The sequence below is a fragment of the Thalassophryne amazonica genome, chromosome 2 (genome assembly GCF_902500255.1).
Source record: "Thalassophryne amazonica chromosome 2, fThaAma1.1, whole genome shotgun sequence".
In the NCBI taxonomy this organism is placed as follows: Eukaryota; Metazoa; Chordata; class Actinopteri; order Batrachoidiformes; family Batrachoididae; genus Thalassophryne; species Thalassophryne amazonica.
The window spans coordinates 114,432,618-114,454,703 of record NC_047104.1 but is presented as its reverse complement, the minus strand read 5'-3'; the positions used below and the strand labels follow the sequence as shown (position 1 = coordinate 114,454,703).

The window sequence follows — 22,086 nt, the reverse complement described above, 5'->3', positions numbered from 1 at the left end:
TCATGTCTGTGATCTGCTTTTTTTTCTACAAAATTAAACAACTGAATGAACATCATCCGAGGCTGGTGATTCCATAATTATTGCCAGGGGTTGTATAAATCCTGCAGGATTATTGACACAAGCCTTTAATACCATGTACACAATGCAATAAAACTATATTGCACATGTGAACAATTAAAAGAAAAAAGAAATGCTCAGATTGCAGCCTGACTGCTGCTCATCGCGCTCACCTTGTCAAATTGTCTCTGATTGTGTTAAAGTCCATAAATAAGTCCTGCTCACAGACTGACTGCCAGAGACAGGGCATGTTCACATCCAGTATAAACTCCAGACATCTCCATGTCCATTCACAGATGGTTTGCACACACGCGTGAAAGCCGGCTGCAGCTCCCGGTCACAGGAAGGAAGATAAACTATAACAGAACTCAGAGCGCAGACCTGCAGCTCAGCACAAGACAGAGAAACTAGAAGAGAAATCAGAGCGCACACAAACTGGCTGCACCTCCTCTCTGCCCCCCTGCTGCGTGCACCTGATGCAGACATTCCTGCATCGTCATGATGCCGCATGAAGCATCTTTGTGTGAAAGGTGCTTAAACCGTAAAGGCCCCCTGACACAAGCATGACTTTGATTCACGCACTAGCATGACCTGTGTTGTGCTGGAGAGTAAACCCGTCTTTAACGTGTGTAGGCTGAACAGGCGCCGGCTGGTGCTATTGCGCACAGAGAATTTTAAAATGTTCAAAAAAGTCTTCACGCATAAGTGTTGTGCTACGTGGCGCGATCTGCTCGCCATCACGACATGCAGCTCGTCAAGTCGAGTAAAGAAGTGAACAGAGCGAGTGGTGACATCAGTGGATCTCATCAGAGCGCAGCTCGTTTGAAGGATTATAACGAGATGTTAAATCTATCAAAAACACACTTTAACAGCTGCACACAAAAAGGGAAGAACACAACTGTTTTACCAAGCCATGACAATGTAAACATGACAAATTACCTTTTTAGACGGCTCAAAATGCTTTCTGCAGCTTGTTAGGCGTGCGCGAACGGCTGAAGCTGGAGCGATCCTGTGTGATTCAGGAATCGATTAGAGCCGTTTTCAACTGCCAGTTTGCAGAGAAAATGATTACTCTGACATGAAATAATTATTTATATACACAGCGTCCAGCACTGAGCACGTGGCAGGCAGTCGAACAAAGAAAGGCGGGTGGGATCATCACAACGACGGGTGTGCAAGTGTGTGAATCAAAAGTCATGCTCGTGTGAGGGGGCCTGAAACAGTTTGTGCAGTTTTAAAATATTCCATGAGAACTATTAGCTTCTGCTTTCATTCAAAAATGAGTGAAACCCCCCTCCGCTCCTGTACTTTCTCTTACATGCCCCCCCCCCCCCCCCCCCCCCCCCCCGATTCAAATGCTGTCTCTGCATTTTCTCTTGTTGTGGAAACATGGAGCTTTTTGGAATTTTAGAGATATTGCGTAAATGCAAAAAAGCAGTCCTACATATTTGTTTAATATGCGCTTTTAATGACATATCCTGATCAAAAATGACTCCAAGATTTCTCACAGTATTACTAGAGGTCAGGGTAATGCCATCCAGAGTAAGGATCTGGTTAGACACCATGTTTCTAAGATTTGTGGGGCCAAGTACAATAACTTCAGTTTTATCTGAGTTTAAAAGCAGGAAATTAGAGGTCATCCATGTCTTTATGTCTGTAATGCAATCCTGCAGTTTAGCTAATTGGTGTGTGTCCTCTGGCTTCATGGATAGATAAAGCTGGGTATCATCTGCGTAACAATGAAAATTTAAGCAATGCCGTCTAATAATACTGCCTAAGGGAAGCATGTATAAAGTGAATAAAATTGGTCCTAGCACAGAACCTTGTGGAACTCCATAATAACCTTAGTCTGTGAAGAAGATTCCCCATTTACATGAACAAATTGTAATCTATTAGATAAATATGATTCAAACCACCGCAGCGCAGTGCCTTTAATACCTGTGGCATGCTCTAATCTCTGTAATAAAATTTTATGGCCAACAGTATCAAAAGCAGCACTGAGGTCTAACAGAACAAGCACAGAGATGAGTCCACTGTCTGAGGCCATAAGAAGATCATTTGTAACCTTCACTAATGCTGTTTCTGTACTATGATGAATTCTAAAACCTGACTGAAACTCTTCAAATAGACCATTCCTCTGCAGATGATCAGTTAGCTGTTTTACAACTACCCTTTCAAGAATTTTTGAGAGAAAAGGAAGGTTGGAGATTGGCCTATAATTAGCTAAGATAGCTGGGTCAAGTGATGGCTTTTTAAGTAATGGTTTAATTACTGCCACCTTAAAAGCCTGTGGTACATAGCCAACTAATAAAGATAGATTGATCATATTTAAGATCGAAGCATTAAATAATGTTAGGGCTTCCTTGAGCAGCCTGGTAGGAATGGGGTCTAATAGACATGTTGATGGTTTGGATGAAGTAACTAATGAAAATAACTCAGAACAATCTGAGAGAAAGAGTCTAACCAAATACCGGCATCACTGAAAGCAGCCAAAGATAACAATACGTCTTTGGGATGGTTATGAGTAATTTTTTCTCTAATAGTTAAAATTTTATTAGCAAAGAAAGTCATGAAGTCATTACTAGTTAAAGTTAAAGGAATACTCGGCTCAATAGAGCTCTGACTCTTTGTCAGCCTGGCTACAGTGCTGAAAAGAAACCTGGGGTTGTTCTTATTTTCTTCAATTAGTGATGAGTAGTAAGATGTCCTAGCTTTACGGAGGGCTTTTTTATAGAGCAACAGACTTTTTTCCAGGCTAAGTGAAGATCTTTTAAATTAGTGAGACGCCATTTCCTCTCCAACTTACGGGTTATCTACTTTAAGCTGCGAGTTTGTGAGTTATACCACGGAGTCAGGAACTTCTGATTTAAAGCTCTCTTTTTCAGAGGAGCTACGGCATCCAAAGTTGTCTTCAATGAGGATGTAAAACTATTGACGAGATACTCTATCTCACTTACAGAGTTTAGGTAGCTACTCTGCACTGTGTTGGTATATGGCATTAGAGAACATAAAGAAGGAATCATATCCTTAAACCTAGTTGCAGCGCTTTCTGAAAGACTTCTAGTGTAATGAAACCTATTCCCCACTGCTGGGTAGTCCATCAGAGTAAATGTAAATGTTATTAAGAAATGATCAGACAGAAGAGAGTTTTCAGGGAATACTGTTAAGTCTTCAATTTCCATACCATAAGTCAGAACAAGATCTAAGATATGATTAAAGTGGTGGGTGGACTCATTTACATTTTGAGCAAAGCCAATTGAGTCTAATAATAGATTACATGCAGTGTTGAGCCTGTCATTCTCAGCATCTGTGTGGATGTTAAAATCGCCCTCTATAATTATCTTATCTGAGCTAAGCACTAAGTCAGACAAAAGGTCTGAAAATTCACAGAGAAACTCACAGTAACGACCAGGAGGACGATGGATAACAAATAAAACTGGTTTTTGGGACTTCCAATTTGGATGGACAAGACTAAGAGTCAAGCTTTCAAATGAATTAAAGCTCTGTCTGGGTTTTTGATTAATTAATAAGCTGGAATGGAAGATTGCTGCTAATCCTCCGCCTCGGCCCGTGCTACGCGCATTCTGGCAGTTAGTGTGACTCGGGGGTGTTGACTCATTTAAACTAACATATTCATCCTGCTGTAACCAGGTTTCTGTAAGGCAGAATAAATCAATATGTCGATCAATTATTATATCATTTACTAACAGGGACTTAGAAGAGAGAGACCTAATGTTTAATAGACCACATTTAACTGTTTTAGTTTGTGGTGCAGTTGAAGGTGCTATATTTTTTTCTTTTTGAATTTTTATGCTTAAATAGATTTTTGCTGGTTATTGGTGGTCTGGGAGCAGGCACCGTCTCTACGGGGATGGGGTAATGAGGGGATGGCAGGGGGAGAGAAGCTGCAGAGAGGTGTATAAGACTACAACTCTGCTTCCTGGTCCCAACCCTGGATAGTCACGGTTTGGAGGATTTAAGAAAATTGGCCAGATTTCTAGAAATGAGAGCTGCTCCATCCAAAGTGGGATGGATGCCGTCTCTCCTAACAAGACCAGGTTTTCCCCAGAAGCTTTGCCAATTATCTATGAAGCCCACCTCATTTTTGGACACCACTCAGACAGCCAGCAATTCAAGGAGAACATGCGGCAAAACATGTCACTCCCGGTCCGATTGGGGAGGGGCCCAGAGAAAACTACAGAGTCCGACATTGTTTTTGCAAAGTTACACACCGATTCAGTGTTAATTTTAGTGACCTCAGATTGGCGTAACCGGGTGTCATTACTGCCGACGTGAATTACAGTCTTACCAAATTTACGCTTAGCCTTAGCCAGCAGTTTCAAATTTCCTTCAATGTCGCCTGCTCTGGCCCCCGGAAGACAATTGACTATGGTTGCTGGTGTCGCTAACTTCACATTTCTCAAAACAGAGTCGCCAATAATCAGAGTTTGATCCTCATTGGGTGTGTCGCTGAGTGGGGAAAAACAGTTAGAAATGTGATCAGGTTGGCGGTGTACACGGGGCTTGTGTTTAGGGCTACGCTTCCTCCTCACAGTCACCCAGTCGGCCTGCTTTCCCGGCTGCTCGGGATCTGCCAGAGGGAAACTAATGGCGGCTAAGGTACCTTGGTCCGCACCGACTACAGGGGCCTGGCTAGCTGTAGAATTTTCCACGGTGCGAAGCCGAGTCTCCAATTCGCCCAGCCTGGCCTCCAAAGCTACGAATAAGCTACACTTATTACAAGTACCATTGCTGCTAAAGGAGGCCGAGGAATAACTAAACATTTCACACCCAGAGCAGAAAAGTGCGGGAGAGACAGAAGCCGCCATGCTAAACCGGCTAAGAGCTAGTAGCTGCGCTAAGCTAGCGGATTCCTAAAAACACACAAAGTTAATAATGTGTAAATAATTTAGAGGTGATTCAGCAGAGGGAGTGCTTTAGTTAAGGCACGTGAAGATTACACTGTGAAGCAAATCGTTATCTAGGTAACTAGATCAATCTAACTGCGCAGATTAAACAGCTAACAGATACAGCAAAACACCGCTGTGCTCCGGAACAGGAAGTGATACAATACCGCAGTGAGAGCCAACCACCAGTAGAGGCCTATATAATAACTTGTAATGCTAGAGTCGGACTTCAGTGCTAGTGCTTCACTCGTTGTGCCTCCAAATAAAAATCTCCACTTGATCCTCAATATCTTGTCGCCTCACAAACACGATGAAGGCTTCGGTGAAAGTATTATCATGGATGTACCTTATGGTTGATCATCTAAAATCATCTGCACCAATATTTCATTTTTAATGTGCGTGGTGGGGCACTGTTAGACCTCAATGTACGCATAGTTTGTCCCTCTGAGACCAAAGTGCAATACAAAGGAAATATGCGCTCACAAGATGACAACCAATGTCACATATCATGTTTTCTGCAGCTTTAAGTGTGTCAGCAGATGAGCAATGCAACAAAGTTTCAACCAAGTCACACAGTGATGAAAAAATTAGTCCTCTATAGAAATAAAAGATACATCAATAATCACAGCCCTCTGAATCAAAATTGAAATATGAGCTGCCTTGAAAAGGAAAAAGCACTAGAGATACAGTTTTTGGTCTGATAGTGCTGACTGAGAAGTATGTAGAAGACCAGAAGGACTTGCATTGTGTGTTTGTGGACTTGGCGTAAACCTGTGGTGGAAGATGCAGAGGATGGGGTGAGGCTGAAGCAGCCGAAAGAACATCAAGGCTACAACAAAGATGATGAATATAGCAACAAACACAAGGGTAGTTTTGGGTTTGGGTAAAATCACGAATGGACTGTGAGAAGATCTAAGATTCGTTATTGAGATGAAGTGAAGAATGAGTTATAGGAGCAAAATTTGAGAAAATAATGCAGTTAATGGAATTGATCCTTATAAACACAAAGAGGTTTCAATGATCATGCTGAGCTTCCAAACGTTACATTTCCAAATGTGTTTTTTCTTACCTCATCTGTGGTGTGAGCACCTACGCATCCAAGCAGTTTAATTTCTTCAAATTATGTACTTATGTAACCATCTAGCTACCCAGTCCTTACAGCACTGAAGCACAGGCCCAGTTTTCTTGATCAGGCTGACGTGATCACAGATCGCAACTGAAGGTACGGACTATACAAAAGACAGAAATAGATCAGTGTTTCCCACTCCTCATCCTGGGGATCCAAAGACGTGCATGTTTTCCATTTATCTCTGATCTACTCGGACCAGATCGGCCTTGGGTCCAGAGGACCACGATTCGGATACACTGAAACAGTAGTTAAAGTAGACCTGCATTGAAATAAATGTGATCAGATTTCAGAAAGAAATAGCTGCTATGTATTTATAAGACCCTTGTGAATGCAGTAAAGTAAATCTGTAAGCCCAAATTTGTAATTCATCCGAGAAATCTTCGTTGAAAAATGACAAATTTGCAGCTAAAATTTAGCCCTCTGTGAAAACAGTTTGTACATCCGTATCATTTCCATGACGTCAGGGACGAGACGACGCGCTCCCGCCTTCAGTCCGATCCTGCATTGAAATTGATTTTATCTGTTAGTAATGTTACTGTTATACACATCCTGGTTTCAACATCCAAAAGTAAGCCGCAATGAATGTGAGATACAGCTCTGATACATGATACATGCTCAGATCAGCGGCGACATCGACAGCGGGTGACGTTCTTCCCCCACACCTCTCTCTCTGTCTCCGCTGCGCTTAACGAGTGCATGTGCTCGTTAAATTCCGCCGTGGGCCACTCACACCCCCCTGTCACAGCAGACACGGCTCTTTCTACTGAATGGAGGTGCAGCCTTGGCACAAGGCCAGAGACTACGCTCGCCGTTTTAATGCGAAGCAGCCGGTGACACCTGTTGCTCGCAAGGACAGACTTGCGGCAAAATCCGCAGCACCGCACGTCTCGGTAATCGGAGCCGCAGAGCTCCGTGGCCGCTGAGAGAGGTTTATATCTTTTTAATGACTTGAATTCTTTGCGGGTCTCGCCTCCGTAGCCCGCGACGGTACATCGGAGGCGAAAGACAGACTTTCAATGCAACACCACTCAATCAAACGGGCATATGAAAAAGTCCCCCAAAATAATTTTCAAGCGCAAATAAAAGAAATGTGTACTCACCAAGCGTACCCCAAGACAATATGAAGTTTAAAAAAAGTAGATCCTTCCAAGAAAAAGACATAAGACAAGAAAAAGGTGCAGATGAAACCTGCCGTAAATCCACAAATTACAGTTGGCGCACGCAATGCATGCTGGGAGAGGGTCTTCTCCGTGACGTCTCGGCAGCGTCCATGATGAGATGACAGTTTTGCGGAGGGCTAAATGTTAGCTGTAAATTTGTCATTTTTAAATGAAGATTTCTCTGTTGAATGACAGATCTGGGCTTGCAGATTTACTTTACTACATTCAGAAGGATCTTATGTGTAAATATGTCATTTTTTGGTCCAAAGATCTGACTGCATTTATTTCAATGCAGGTCTACTTTAATACTTACACCAGAAGTGTGCAAAAGGTAAATGAGAGGTCTGATTCCACTTGTTTTGTTTCATTTTTCCTAGATGTAAAATGGGTGGAAAAAGACTTCTCTTTAAAATGTAAATGTAGAAATGGCACAAAATAGCATAACAATGGTCATATCATTTTAATGTCCACGATGATGAATTTTCATGTCGTTTCATTTGTGCATCTCTTTCCTTTTCTTACTTTTTTCTTCAGTGTGATGCGGTCAGCATTTTAGAAAAAGAGCATGACTACAGAGAGGAGCACTTTGATTTCATCCAGTCCCACGTCAGGCGGTTTTGCTTACAGTGTATCCTTTTTTATGCCTATCTATGTACAATATTGCTTTGATATGCCTTAATTGTCAATTAATTGTCATTTTAACTGTCAAAAGACAACAGATTTTAATGGGATGCATCATGCTTTTTTCAGTATGGACTATTTACGTCCATATGTATTTGTACATCAAGAGATTTTTGTTAGGTTTAGCTCATAGTGCACATGGTTGGCTTGAATTTGAAATCAATTGTATCCATATTTGCAAAGCAGGTGGCTCAGTAACATATGAGTTGGGCTACCAGTATATAGACTGGGGTTCGGTTCAGGCGTGTCCGCTTCAGACTGTCTGTCGTTAGACAAAGCACCATCTTTCATCCTCATTGTCCCACTGCCCAATAATGGCCTTGTGAGTCGTCATGCATCCAGAATGGGTGAATAGAGCAGAAATTACATTTTATGTGACCCTGCATTTATTTATTTTTTTTAATGAGAGTAAAGGTAATTGGGCCATTGCTCACTGAGTTGTGTGCGTGTGTGGTAGTGCAGCAGATAAGTGAATATTTACTGAGGGGTCCTTCAAATGGTGATGCAACTACCAAATTTGGCACACATACTCCTTAGACATTACTCTTTTAAAAATGCGGGGTACCCACGTGAACTTTCAATAGGTGGCCAAGAAGGGGTCAATTGAAGTATTACACAGGGGTCAAAATTTAAAATGCTCCAATCATATTGAAAGGTATTCCATATTATTTGTCTTATCATAAAGATTCCAAAAAGGTATAGTTTGGACTAGTTATGGTTGTAAAAACAGCAAGAACAGTGACAAAGGTCAATTTCAATTTGTATTGCTTAATGACTGATGTAAAAGTCGAAGTCACATTCAGTCGCTTGGAAATGTTCATGTATCCAACCCATCATTTTGGCTTTGATATTTTTTATTTAATTTAGCTGGAGTTTGAAGATGATCATTTTAGAAATTTTAATATAGAGAAGCCTGAAATACTTTTTTCCCTCTTTTTTTTTTTTTTTTTTTTTTTTTTTTTTTTTTTTTTTTTTTTTGGAATGGCATAATGAAATTAAAATATGTAAAAGCCCAAGGGTGAAAATACTGTTAAATTCAGTTGAATTAAATGTTATGTACCTTGACATTATGTTTTTTGAGCAACTGCTGTCCTGAAATGATAGGAAAAAACCTGGAAAAAGTTTGTCTTAGAAAATTAATTCTTTAAAAAAAGTGAAGGCATGAATGAGCCTTTCCTCACCTTCAAAGTGATCCAAGTTGCTCCACAACCCTACCCATCACCGAGTCCAAGCTTTGAACAAAGTAAGAGCCATAACATACCCCTGAAGAACACCAGAATTCACTGTGAAGAAGTCAGAGACTCTGGCTGAACTGCCTACAGCACTCACAGTGCCTCTCTGTAGATTGGCTATAATGTCCAGCAGCTTTTTGGGAATCCCAAAAATTCTTATGATCTCCCATGAAATAGCCTGTTTCTTCAAATTAAATATTTTGTGAAAATCAAAATGGGGCAAAATGACTCAGTGTTGCTGTAGTTGTACTCCTAACTGTAGCTCCTGGTTTGACAGACACTGTATATCACAGAAACAGTTGTTCTCTTCATGCTTCTATGCCTTTGCATCACTGTCCGGTCTTGTTGCAACCTTAATGCAGCTAACAGATGGTGCAGGTTTAATCTACACTTCGGTTAAAGAGGAGAAGAATCTGGATTTGCTTTACAAATATATAGTACATAAAGTGTATGACTTTCAGTTTACCACTCCAGCCTTGGTGGTGGAAAAGGATGCAGTATTCATGTAAGTAAAAGTAACATGCACACAGTCCCAGTTAAAATCATTGCCACCCCTGATTTTTGAAGTGCAATTTTGAGAATATGTGGGGGACCAAATGCAACCAACCAAGTTTGAATGTGAATATTTATTAAAATGTTCAGTGATATTGAACAACAACAACAAAAAAAATTTGTTAGTGCTCACATGATCACTATTAGCGTATGTGGGTGGGTGGAATTTGTTCCAGCTGATGTTGATAAAATGCTGATGATTATAAAAGGAAAGTCTGGTCATTTAACCACAGCACAGGTTAATGTTTGACCTCAAAAGGTGATCAAGAGTTCACCATAGGACAGTGCATGCCCACGGGTCAGTGGATCTTTCAAATCTCAACTTTTCAGTTGCATGTTGATTAAAATGCCACATTGCATATTTAAATGATAAGTGGAGATAAGACCGTATATAATAATGATCATGTGGAAGCGAATTATGTTTACATGCAAGATTCTAGTCTCAGGTGGTCACATACAGCAGAAAACCAGATTTGATCTTAGACCCCAGTCAGTGTTTCACCACTGGTAAATAACCTCAAAAGATTCATCTGCTGTGTCACACCAGCTCCCATACAGCAATAAACCAAGTCCCAGCAGCTCCTTTACAGCAAGAAACCACATTTGAACTGTGACACTGGTCAGTGATGCATTCAAGGTCATGGGTAAACATAATGCACCCTCTGACCCACCTGTCCATCTTCCAGGGTGCAGGTGGGTCTTGCTTGACATTTAACTTAATTTGACCTTTGATATGATCACATGATTAGCAAGAACATACCTAAGAGTGTACTCACACTAGGCCCGGTTGTGTTGGTTTGTGCCTGAGCACAACTGCAGCCCCTGCTGGCCTGCACTCTGCACCCTTCATTCGGAGCCTGAACATGTCTGTGTCAGTGCAACATGACTCTTGTTTTGAGAAAACTCTCTCTCCCCCCTCCACAATAAGAGAGAATATCATTGAAAGATTACTGACTTTAGCCCTACTTGGATGTTATTTGGGGAGGTGAAGTGATGTAATATTTACTTTTTGGCCAAGTAGCATACAGGATACAAATGACAGAGTTGGGGGTGGTTACTCGATAAACAGTCTGGATGCACAGCAGTCGCTCCACAAAAAAAGAAGGTGCAGAGGCTTGATGTGAACACCTCATACAGGCACAAATCAAAATCTGTTCCATCCAACTGGCTTTGGACTTAAAATGTGGCTTTAGTTTTGTCAGCATGCAGAGCTGTGGTGTTCAGTGAGCGTTGTGCCTGCGTCAAAGCAGGTGAACCAGTGTAGTTTTTCCAGATGTGTCTTTACGCATGTCCATTCCTGAGATAAATGGCAGAAAACATCTTTGCCACAGATGCCTGTATTCACGGGATAATATAGCCTGAGGTCATTTCTATGGGTCATGTTACAGAAGGTTAAAGGTGCCAGAATAATTACTGAAATAGTGCGTTTAGATGCAGGAAAAAGCTGAGCATCTCTGGTAATAATTACTTGACCCGACCTCCCCATATAAAACCTCCATCCATCCATCCATTTTCTTCCACTTTATCCGGAGTCGGGTCACGGGGGCAGCAGCTCAAGCAAAGCCGCCCAGACCTCCAGATCCACACACACCTCCCCCAGCTCCTCCGGGGGAATCCCAAGGTGTTCCCAAGCCAGCCGAGAGATGTAATCCCTCCAGCGTGTCCTGGGTCTTCCCCGGGGCCTCCTCCCAGTGGGACGGAACACCTCTCCAGCGAGGCGTCCAGGGGACATCCGGAAAAGATGCCCGAGCCACCTCATCTGACTCCTTTCGATGTGGAGGAGCAGCGGCTCCTCCCGAGTGACCGAGCTCCTCACCCTATCTCTAAGGGAGCGCCCAGCCACCCTGCGGAGGAAACTCATCTTGGCCGCTTATACTCGCAATCTCGTTCTTTCGGTCATGAGCCAAATCTCATGACCATAGGTGAGGATCGGAACGTAGATCGATCGGTAAATCGAGAGCTTTGCCCCCCTACTCAGCCCTCTCTTCACCACGACGGTCCAATACAGCGACCGCATCACTGCAGATGCTGCACCGATCCATCAATCGATCTCACGCTCCATCCGTCCCTCACTCGTGAACAAGACCCCGAGATACTTAAACTCCTCCACTTGAGGCAAGGACACTCCACCGACCTGAAGAGGGCAAAGCACCTTTTTCCGGTCGAGAACCATGGCCTCGGATTTGGAGGTGCTGATTTTCATCCCGGACGCTTCACACTCGGCTGCAAACCGCCCCAGTGCACGCTGAAGGTCCTGATTTAACGAAGCCAACAGAACCACATCATCCGCAAACAGCAGAGACGAGATTCTGTGGTTCCCAAACTACAGAAAACATATAAACCTCTTGTGTCTGAATAAAGCATTCAGTAAGGAACCCATCAGGCAGAGTGCACACATGAGGTTTTAATGGATGTAGTAGATGAGGAAGTACTTTGTAGCTTTGCTTGCTGACCACGATTCATGTTCATCAATAACATGAGAAACCAGACCCCTTTTTGACTCAAATGTTGAATGAATTGAAGACTCCAGTATCCTGGGTTGAGGATACATCTTGCAGATGCGCTAGGGCACATCATCAGTGATGTAACCTGGGGTCACTGGGTGTTCCAGGTCTTACATTAGACACCCTTGCCCAGGTGACCCGACCGGGGTTGATCAGACTCCGGCCTATGTCCCAGCAGCGTTTGCCCACAGATCTGCCCTCTTGATTCATAGCCACCTTGTGGCTTTCTCTGCGGCATCAGTAGCAGAACTAATGTCCTTCTTCTTCACCTCACCAGAGAGGCCCAGCATTGTGAGAACTTTGCAGAGAGACTGCCCTGCAAATCCTTGGCAACTCACCTCCAGAGGTTCGCAGCGCGTCTTCCAACCTTGCCTCCTGTTTTCATCTACTAGCTCTTGGTACTTGGCAAGCTTCCTCTCATTGGCTTCTTTCATGCGGTCTTCCCAGGGCACTGTGAGCTCCAGAATAATCAGTTGTTTGGTTGAATCTGACACAATGATCATATCCGGTCCGAGCCGTGTGGATGTTGTCCTGACTGGTAACTTCAGCCCAAATCCACTTCAAGTTGCCAGTCAGCGGCAGAGGTGAGGAAGCCAGACTTCGACCATGGTTGAGTGCTGGGCTTCTCTCCGGCTCTATGGAACCTGATGGTCTTCGACTTGTGGGCCTTCATGATGTTGATGGCTGTAGCTATGCTGCCAGCAACTGCCCTAAGCACCTGGTTGTGGCACTAATGATAGCGCCCGTCTCCAAGGGAAGGGCCTTTGGGCAGCTGCTGAGGAGGTGTTCCAGGGTTCCCCGTCCTGGACACTGGGGGCAGGCTGGCGAGTCTGACTTGCCCCAGACATGAAGGTTAGCTGGGCTTGGGAGGACGTCATAAACAGCCTGGACTAAAAACCTGATGCACTGGAAGTCTATTTTCCAGATGTTGGACCAGGTGATCTTTCGTTGCAGGACATTCTCCCATTTACTCCAAGCTCCTTGTTGCCCCGTTCCCACCATCCTGCTAGCTCGTTCTTCCTCCACACCTGCCTGCACTTCCTCCTGAACAAGACACTGTCACTCTTTACCCTTGGCCTTGTCCACCCTGGTTACTAGGAAGTAGCCAATTCCTGCACGCGCCATGGACCCCACCAGTGCCTTCTGCCTCAGCCGTGACTCTGCCACCTCCAAAGCTTTGTCTGCCCTCGATTTCCTACCTGTACGCACCTGGATGCCAGCCGCTGCCACCTTTGAATCCCTTGATTCCCTATACTGCAGAGCTTTCTATGTTCTAGGCACCATGAACTCTTCGGTGAGTCCGCTGAATGGAAGGTGCAGGATGTTACTTGTACCATACAGGGTGGAGCTGCTCAAACTGCACGGTAGACCAAGCCATCTGCGTAGGTGGCTACTAATCTTTCTTTCCATGGCCTCGACTGTTATGGGTACTGTGTACACCAGCAAAGGCCGTAGGATATGGGGCAAGATGGAATGCTGGTAAATCCAAGCCTTAAATCTCCCTGGCAGGCCTGACTTGTAGGAATGTTATTATTTGTAGTAATTGTTAAATTGAACAGTAGCATCAGTGATGTGACATCAGAGGTCTGTGGTCTATTGTTTGTGATCACACTACATTTGGATTGCCCCCAAGTCCAAGGGGACTGTGCCCCACACCACCTCTGTATGTCAGGCCAGAGATGAAAAAACATACTGTGCCCGGCCACAGCCCAGAGCACTTGCACAAATGGGCAGTGCCTAGTGTGAGAATACCCTAAGATGCTTTATAGGTAATGTAGTATCACCATGCAAGGGATGAGGCTTGGGTCTGGTTTCCTAAAGGATTCTAATCTTTCAGTCTACTAAACTTTCTTAGTCGATGACATTTAGTCGCCCAACATTATCTGTCTAAAGACTGTTTCACATTGACGTTTACACTTGTAGATTAGCTATCTTACCTTAGTCAACGGTTTTCACATAATGGCCTCAGGCATGATACATGATAGCCACCATTTTTTGAGGTAAGACATTGAAATTTTGTTGACTAAAATAAGATTAGCGTCCTTTGTACCAGGCTAAAAACTTTAGTTGGGTACGTGAAACTTTCACCAACTAAGCGCTTTGTGCAACAACTAGCGTCAAAAAATAAGTCAACTAAGTGAGTTTATTTGACTAAACAAGATTAGACTGCTTTATGAAACCGGACCCAGGTGATTAACTCACCTCTTTGTTTATAGATGACAGATGTTTTTTTGTTTTTTTTAAACACACTTTCTTTTTTTGTAATGCACATTTTTATCGAACTTTTATTTATTTTTTAGAAAAACAAAATTGTAACACATACAATACTGATTATATTATATACACACTTTAAACACACTTTCAGTGTTGTTACTCGTGTTAATGGAACTCTTTGTTTCTCTTAGCCCATCTGGATGGGATAATGAGAAGAAAATTGGGATTTTGCATGAAAACTTTACTACAGTCAGACCTGACGATCCTTTTGAAGATTTTATCATAAAGCCTCCAGTACGAAAGGTATAGCAATGCAAATGCTGAGAAAATTTAAATTTGGAGGTGTGTTGCCATTAAATAATATCTGTAGGACTTATTGCTTCTTGTTACTGATTGTGGACTTATTTTTTGATGGTTGCTCCTCTTCTTAGCTTGTTCATGACAAAGAGATAAATGCAGAGGATGAGCAGGTATTCCTGATGAAACAGCAGGTATGCATCTTTTCTCCTTTCTTTCTCTTGGGATAATAACCACATTTTTATTTCTTTGTTGAGCAGTTCAAGACTTACACAATAATATAATTTATAATATAATACTTTTACATTTGCCTGTATGCAAATATGAAAATAATTTACATTTTCCTTGATATTAAGGAAACCCACTTTAAAATTATGAAATTAGGGGATGTGATGGTCTAGTGGTTAAGCATTGGGCTTGAGACCAGAGCATCCTCTGTTCAAATCCAGCTTGACCGGCAAATCACTAAGGGCCCTTGGGCAAGGTCCTTAATCCCCTAGTTGCTCTTGGGGTGTAGTGAGTACCTTGTATGGCAGCACCCTGACATCAGGGTGAATGTGAGGCATTATTGTAAAGCGCTTTGAGTGTCTGATGCAGATGGAAAAGTGCTATATAAATGCAGTCCGTTTGTTTCTCTTTAGCAGCTCTTCAAATTTCTTTGATAGGCTAGGTTTTGTTTTCTTATGCTTAGGGATTTGGGAGTAACTTCTTTTTCTTAGTTTACATATGTGGACAAAACTGTTGGTACCCCTACATTTTATGTACACATTTTAATCTGGTCAGAAATAAATGCAAACAAATTAATTTAGCTTTATCGCAATATTTTTATATATTTAAGTTATTTGGCAACAAGAACAAAACAAAATGCTTTCATAAAGTGAATCCAAAAATCCTGACATAAAATGTATGCTGGACACAGTTATTGGCACCCTTTGGTGAATTTATAGTAAATCATCACTTTTACAGCCAGTTTTCTGTAGACAAGACAGAGGATCAATACATGACCATTTCTAAGTCCCTGATTATGTCTTGAACTTTATTTACACCAATTATGAAGAAATACACTCAGTATGATACTCTGGTAAATCTGTGGAGCAGAAGATTCTGAAAAACTAAGGGACCATACAAGGAGACAAGTGATGAAAGTCACCAAGAAACCCTAACAACCCTGAAGAAGTTATAGACGTCTGTGGCTGTGATTGTAGAAACTACACACAACGTTTAAATGTTACATCACCAGTGACACAGCTTTGTGGTGGAGTGGCATAGAGAAAGATTTTCGTAAATAGATGTGAAATATCAGCTACTGTTTGCCAGAAGGTATGTAGGAGATACAAGCCTAGATTTGATCCGTTTTGTTGTATGCAAGTCCTTCTCTGCTCCTCTTCACTATGAGGCTGTGAGTGATGGTGCAGCAGACAATCTGTAATTGCTCCGATCACAGCCACAGAAGTCTATCCCTTCGTGAGAGTTGTCTTGGCGGCTTCCCTCACTAATGTCCTTCTTGCACAATCACTCAGTTTATGAAAACTGCCTCCTCCAGACAGATTTACCATACAGTACCATCTTGTTTGTATTTCTTAAAGATTGATGGAAATGGCATCCAAGAAATGGTAAGTGACTTGGAAATGTTTGCGGCCATCTCCCTACTTGTCTAGAGAAAACTGGCTGCAAAAGTGATGATTTACTGTAAATTCACCAAAGGGTGCGAGTTATTGTGTCAAGCATCTACGGTATATATTAATAGCCAAGTGCCGTCTGTGTGCATGTATGCATGCGTGCCTGTGTATGGCTTTGATCACTGGAAACTGGGGAGAGCTGACATTTGCCATTTGGTGTGCTTATGTATTTTGGGTCAAGGATGAATGCCGCCAAAACGGAACATTGATAGGACTAACATTTTTGGAGAAACTATGGACATTAGCTAACAACACTGAACAATGGGCATTGATGATTACATTCTAGACTCGCACATGATTCCAGCAGGGCTGGTAAATCATCTATATTTTAAAAGCGAAGTGGTGTCTGTATCTGTATGCCTGTGTGATTTTATTTAGTAAGTTCAATGTAAGTACATAATATAATTGTAAATATGTTTAAAAATAAATGGATGACACAAGAAAGTGAAAACACTTATTTCCACTGTGGTCCATTTAAAAAATCAAATGACAATAATAATGATGATGATGATGATGATAATAATGTGTATATGATAACAAGAACCTAAACAAATTCTAAATACATTAAGATAGTAAATTAACATTAAAAAATTAACAGGAAAAATAGAGTGGAGTTCTTCCTCTAAAAACTGTTGAGGTCAAAGGTTCTAAAAACATTCTGGACTCACACGCCATTCCAAGTCATTACAGAAACTGCATAATTTATTAACTACCCTTGAAAAATGTCGGCTACCTATTTTAGAAACACTACCCAATCTAGAGACTGTGGATCCCCAAAGGCAACTCGCTAGTACATCTTATGTCATTATTATTACTATTGTTTCACTTTATGAAAGCATTTTTTGTTCTTGTCAAATTTTTTACAAATATTTTGATTGAACAAAACTATTTGCATTTATATGATGTGTATATAAAATACAGGGGTACCAACAATTTCTTCCACGTATTTTGTCAGGGGTCATACACAATGCATATCATAAATGTTTGCTGTACCACAGTTGTAAGCTAATTTACATCTATAGTTCCTATCTAAATCTGAATACATCTGTTCACGTGTTTCCCACCAGTCACTGTTAGCAAAGCAGCCAGCCACACCAACAAGAGGAGCAACGGTAAGTATCTTACCTCCCTCAAATTTAAGATCTAACAGACTGAATTATACCGTAAATTTTTTTTTTTTTTGAAAATTTCTGAATAAAAATAAAACTGTCTGATTCACACGGCAAGATTCTGAAATTGTAAGTTTTCAATACCTGAGAGACCCCACACATGGTGATAAAAAAAAAAAAAACAAAAAAAAAACAACATAGATATAACAGTTGTGGTTGTACAGTGTGTGGTATGCAGCCACATGGTAAAGACAACACTCCACATACGAACAGATTTTACTCACGAACATTCCCAGGTCAGGTGGAAAATCTCGTAAAACCTCATGAGATCAAACATGACTTCAGAGTAAACAAACATGTTGGACGAGGAAGAAGCAATGGCGATAGTTTATGGACAACGAGGCAAAAAATATATGGATGTGATTCATATGTTTTTACGTCAGCCAAGCTTGAACCTTCGTGCGCATGCGTGAGTTGCCTATCTCGGCTTTCAGTGGCTTACCAGTCGAGTGAGTATAAGAGAAATTGTGGAGAGCTGGGCATGTCCCCACTTGTCCTCTGACACTCCAAAACGGAGGTGTTCTTTGTCTCGCTCCATCAGCGGCTCCGTCGTGATGCGCGAAGCCTCCGCGCGGCTTTCCATGACTTTGTTAAAAGTGAAATCTGCCGGAAAATGGCTGATGTCCAGCTCTTGTGATAACCAGAGAAATTGCACACGACGGTCCCAGATCGACACAGCCATCCGTTTAGAAATGATCTGGTGGTTTCTGCCTGTCAATCGCGGTTCGGAGCGTGGCGCCGTGCGCCATTGTGGGCCGTCCTTAAAGCGGTAGTAACACTTCTTAATCTCTCTGAAGCCCATAAAATTTTCACCGAAAGCCATGTTAATTTTACGAATGGTTTCCAGCTGCCTGTCTCTAACAGTTTCTGAAAAAATTCTGATGGAAAAAAAGCCCAAATCATTCCGCCATTTCCTTGCAATGAAAAAACGACGAGGGGGTGGACCAGTGCTCACTCAAAGCCTGCCCACAGGCAAATGACGCAACCGACAGGCGTGAAAAAACTCACGCATGCGCACGAAGGTTCAAGCTTGGCTGACGTAAAAACATATGAATCAAATCCATATATTTTTTGCATAAAATAAAAAGGTCGGATACTTTTCTCACAGACCTCATATTTCTAACGGAGAAAAAAAATGATAGAAAATGAAAAGGCATTAGTTAAAGGAGTGGAGACAACATGAGCTGTCATGGTGCACCAGACTTTCTGGTGCACCATGACAGCTTTTTTTAATTTTGGATTCCCCTCCGTGCTTCCGTAACCTCGCTTACTGATTGCTACACGTCACATTCAACGTGCTCGGGGTGCACCCCACATGCTGGGATATCGGGCCAAGACAATCCATGTTGAATATTCACAGTTTGAGGTCTGAGTGGTCCAGTTGTCCTTCTGAGCAGACTAGAGCACTCTTAACACACCACAGACAGTAGGAATATCTGATCCGATTATCTTTAGAACCATCACGATAGTCGGGTCTTCCTTAAGATTGTCGGGAGGGGAAGATTGGGTCAGAAATCAGCATAATCATCTTGTCGTGTGAACCAGGCATTAGAAATCACATGTACATAAGTTTTCACAGCCTTTGCTATGAAGCTCATAATTGAGCTCAGCTGCATCCTGTTTCCACTGATCATTCTTGAGATGTTTCTACAGCTTAACTGGAGTCCACCTGGGGTAAATTCAGTTGATTGGACATGATTTGGAAACACACACACCTGTCTACCTATAAGGTCCCACAGTTGACAGTGCATGTCAGAGCACAAACCAAGTATGAAGTCAAAGGAATTGTCTGTACACCTCTGAGACAGGATTGTCTCGAGGCACAAATCTGAGGAAGGGTACAGAAACATATCTGTTGCTTTGAAGGCCCCACTGAGCACAGTGGCCTCCATCACCTGTAAATCGAAGAAGTTCATCTCCACCAGGACTCTTTCTAGACCTCGCTGCCTGTCTAAACTGAGCGACTGGGGGAGAAGGGCCTTAGTCAGAGAGGTGATCAAGAACCCAATGGTCACCCTGTCGTGCTCCAGTGGAGAGAGGAGAACCTTCCAGAAAGACAACCATCTCAGCAGCAATCTACCAATCAGGCCTGCGTGGTAAAGTGGCCGGGTGGAGGCACATGGCAGCCCATCTGGAGTTTGTGAAAGGGCACCTGAAGGACTCTCACACCGTGAGAAACAAAATTCTCTGGTCCGAGACAGATTGAAGTCTTTGGCATGAATGCCAGGCATCATGTTTGGAGGAAACCAGGCACCATCCCTACAGTGAAGCATGATGGTGGCAGCATCAAGCTGTGGGGATGTTTTTCAGTGGGAGGAACTGGGAGACTAGTCAGGATTGAGGGAAAGATGAATGCAGAAATGTACAGAGTCATCCTGGATGAAAACCTGCTCCAGAGCACTCTTGCCCTCAGACTGGGGTGACGGTTCATCTTTCAGCAGGACAATGACCCTAAGCACACAGATCAAAGGAGTGGCTCCAGGACAACTCTGTGAATGTCCTTGAGTGGCCCAGCCAGAGGCCACACCTGAATCTGTTTTTAACATCTCTGGAGAGATCTGAAAATGTTTTCGCATGACACTCCCTGTCCAACCTGATGGCATTTGAGCAGTGCTGCAAAGACGAATGAGCAAAACTGCCCAAAGATAGGTGTGCCAAGTTTGTGGCATCATATTCAAGAAGACTTGAGGCTTTGATTGCTGCTAAAGGTGCATCAACAAACTGAGCAAAGAAATTCTTATGTACATGTCATTTCTTAGTTGTTTTTGTTGTTTTTAAATAAAATTGCAAAAAAAAAAACCCCAAAACTTTTTATGTTGTCATTATGGGGTTTTGTGAGTGTATTTTGAGGGGAAAATGCACCACCACAACAGAGTTGAAATGAATCAGTTACAATGTCCTTGTAGTGCAGTGTTGGCTTTAATTCGATTGACTTAACAAAAGTATGAATATTTCAAGCTATTACAGCACAGTTTCTCCATTCAGTCTAGGGATGTCCCGATCCAATCACGTGATCGGAAATCAAGCCCAATCACGTGGTTTCAGACTAGATCGAAATTGGACGTTGCATCCTGATCAGGAATCTGATATAGATTTTATCCTCTTTATTTTGATCAGCGCTGTTTCAAGCTCATTATTGCAGATTAATGGGCCTTTCATACGTCAGAAGCATCAGAGGCATCAAGGATCGGTCTAAAAAGCATTATTTTCAATGAGATGCGTTGCTTTTTAGAGGCTGACGGGAGTGCCCATTGCCGCTTGTCGGCAGGCTGACACGGTCAATTCAACCCAATCCAACGTTCGACGCTCTGAGCTGTGACGTAGCTTTGCGCTGTGCCAAAGCACGGAAGTCTAGTGGAAGAAACCACTGATCTGTACAAAACAGATCGGTGCAGAAACCACTGATCTGTACAAAAATGAGGGAAAATGAGGGACTGTATAAAAAGGGCTGTATTTCTTAAATGGTTATTGTGGTATCTTTTTAAACCCCTTGAATTAATAAGTCTACAGTCCAAGCATCTTAATTGTTTGAACTCCGTTGTGATGGTGCATAGTGGCAATATTACCAAAATGATGTCACTGTCTAAATACCAATGGACCTGACTGTAAAATTACAAAACCATACATTTATGATGTTACATATTTCCCACAGTCACATTTTCATCAAATTGTGTTGCCCTAGTGTGATTAATATAATTATCTGAATTTCTTCATATATTTTTTTGTATATAAAGAAATGTATAATATATATATATATATATATATATATATATATATATATATATATATATATATATATATATATATATATATACACTCAACAAAAATATAAATGCAACACTTTTGGTTTTGCTCCCATTTTGTATGAGATGAACTCAAAGATCTAAAACTTTTTCCACATACACAATATCACCATTTCCCTCAAATATTGTTCACAAACCAGTCTAAATCTGTGATAGTGAGCACTTCTCCTTTGCTGAGATAATCCATCCCACCTCACAGGCGTGCCATATCAAGATGCTGATTAGACACCATGATTAGTGCACAGGTGTGCCTTAGACTGCCCACAATAAAAGGCCAGTCTGAAAGGTGCAGTTTTATCACACAGCACAATGCCACAGATGTCGCACGATTTGAGGGAGCGTGCAATTGGGCATGCTGACAACAGGAATGTCAACCAGAGCTGTTGCTCGTGTATTGAATGTTCATTTCTCTACCATAAGCCGTCTCCAAAGGCGTTTCAGAGAATTTGGCAGTACATCCAACCAGCCTCACAACCGTAGACCACATGTAACCACACCAGCCCAGGACCTTCACATCCAGCATGTTCACCTCCAAGATCGTCTGAGACCAGCCACTCGAACAGCTGCTGAAACAATCGCTTTGCATAACCAAAGAATTTCTGCACAAACTGTGAGAAACCGTCTCAGGGAAGCTCATCTGCATGCTCGTCGTCCTCATCGGGGTCTCGACCTGACTCCAGTTCGTCATCGTAACCGACTTGA

The 22,086-nt window shown here is 42.2% G+C and overlaps 1 protein-coding gene across 2 annotated transcripts in view; it reads left to right on the top strand.

The window, feature by feature from the left end:
* Positions 1 to 22,086, top strand: part of dync1li2 (dynein, cytoplasmic 1, light intermediate chain 2) — an 83,905-nt gene that overhangs the window by 28,440 nt on the left and 33,379 nt on the right. For both annotated transcript variants that reach the window (XM_034192341.1, XM_034192331.1), the window contains exons 6-10: positions 7,788 to 7,881; positions 9,536 to 9,671; positions 14,628 to 14,739; positions 14,868 to 14,927; positions 17,480 to 17,524. In XM_034192341.1, coding sequence (XP_034048232.1) covers positions 7,788 to 7,881; positions 9,536 to 9,671; positions 14,628 to 14,739; positions 14,868 to 14,927; positions 17,480 to 17,524 — 447 coding nt within the window. The remainder of the gene's footprint in view (positions 1 to 7,787; positions 7,882 to 9,535; positions 9,672 to 14,627; positions 14,740 to 14,867; positions 14,928 to 17,479; positions 17,525 to 22,086) is intronic.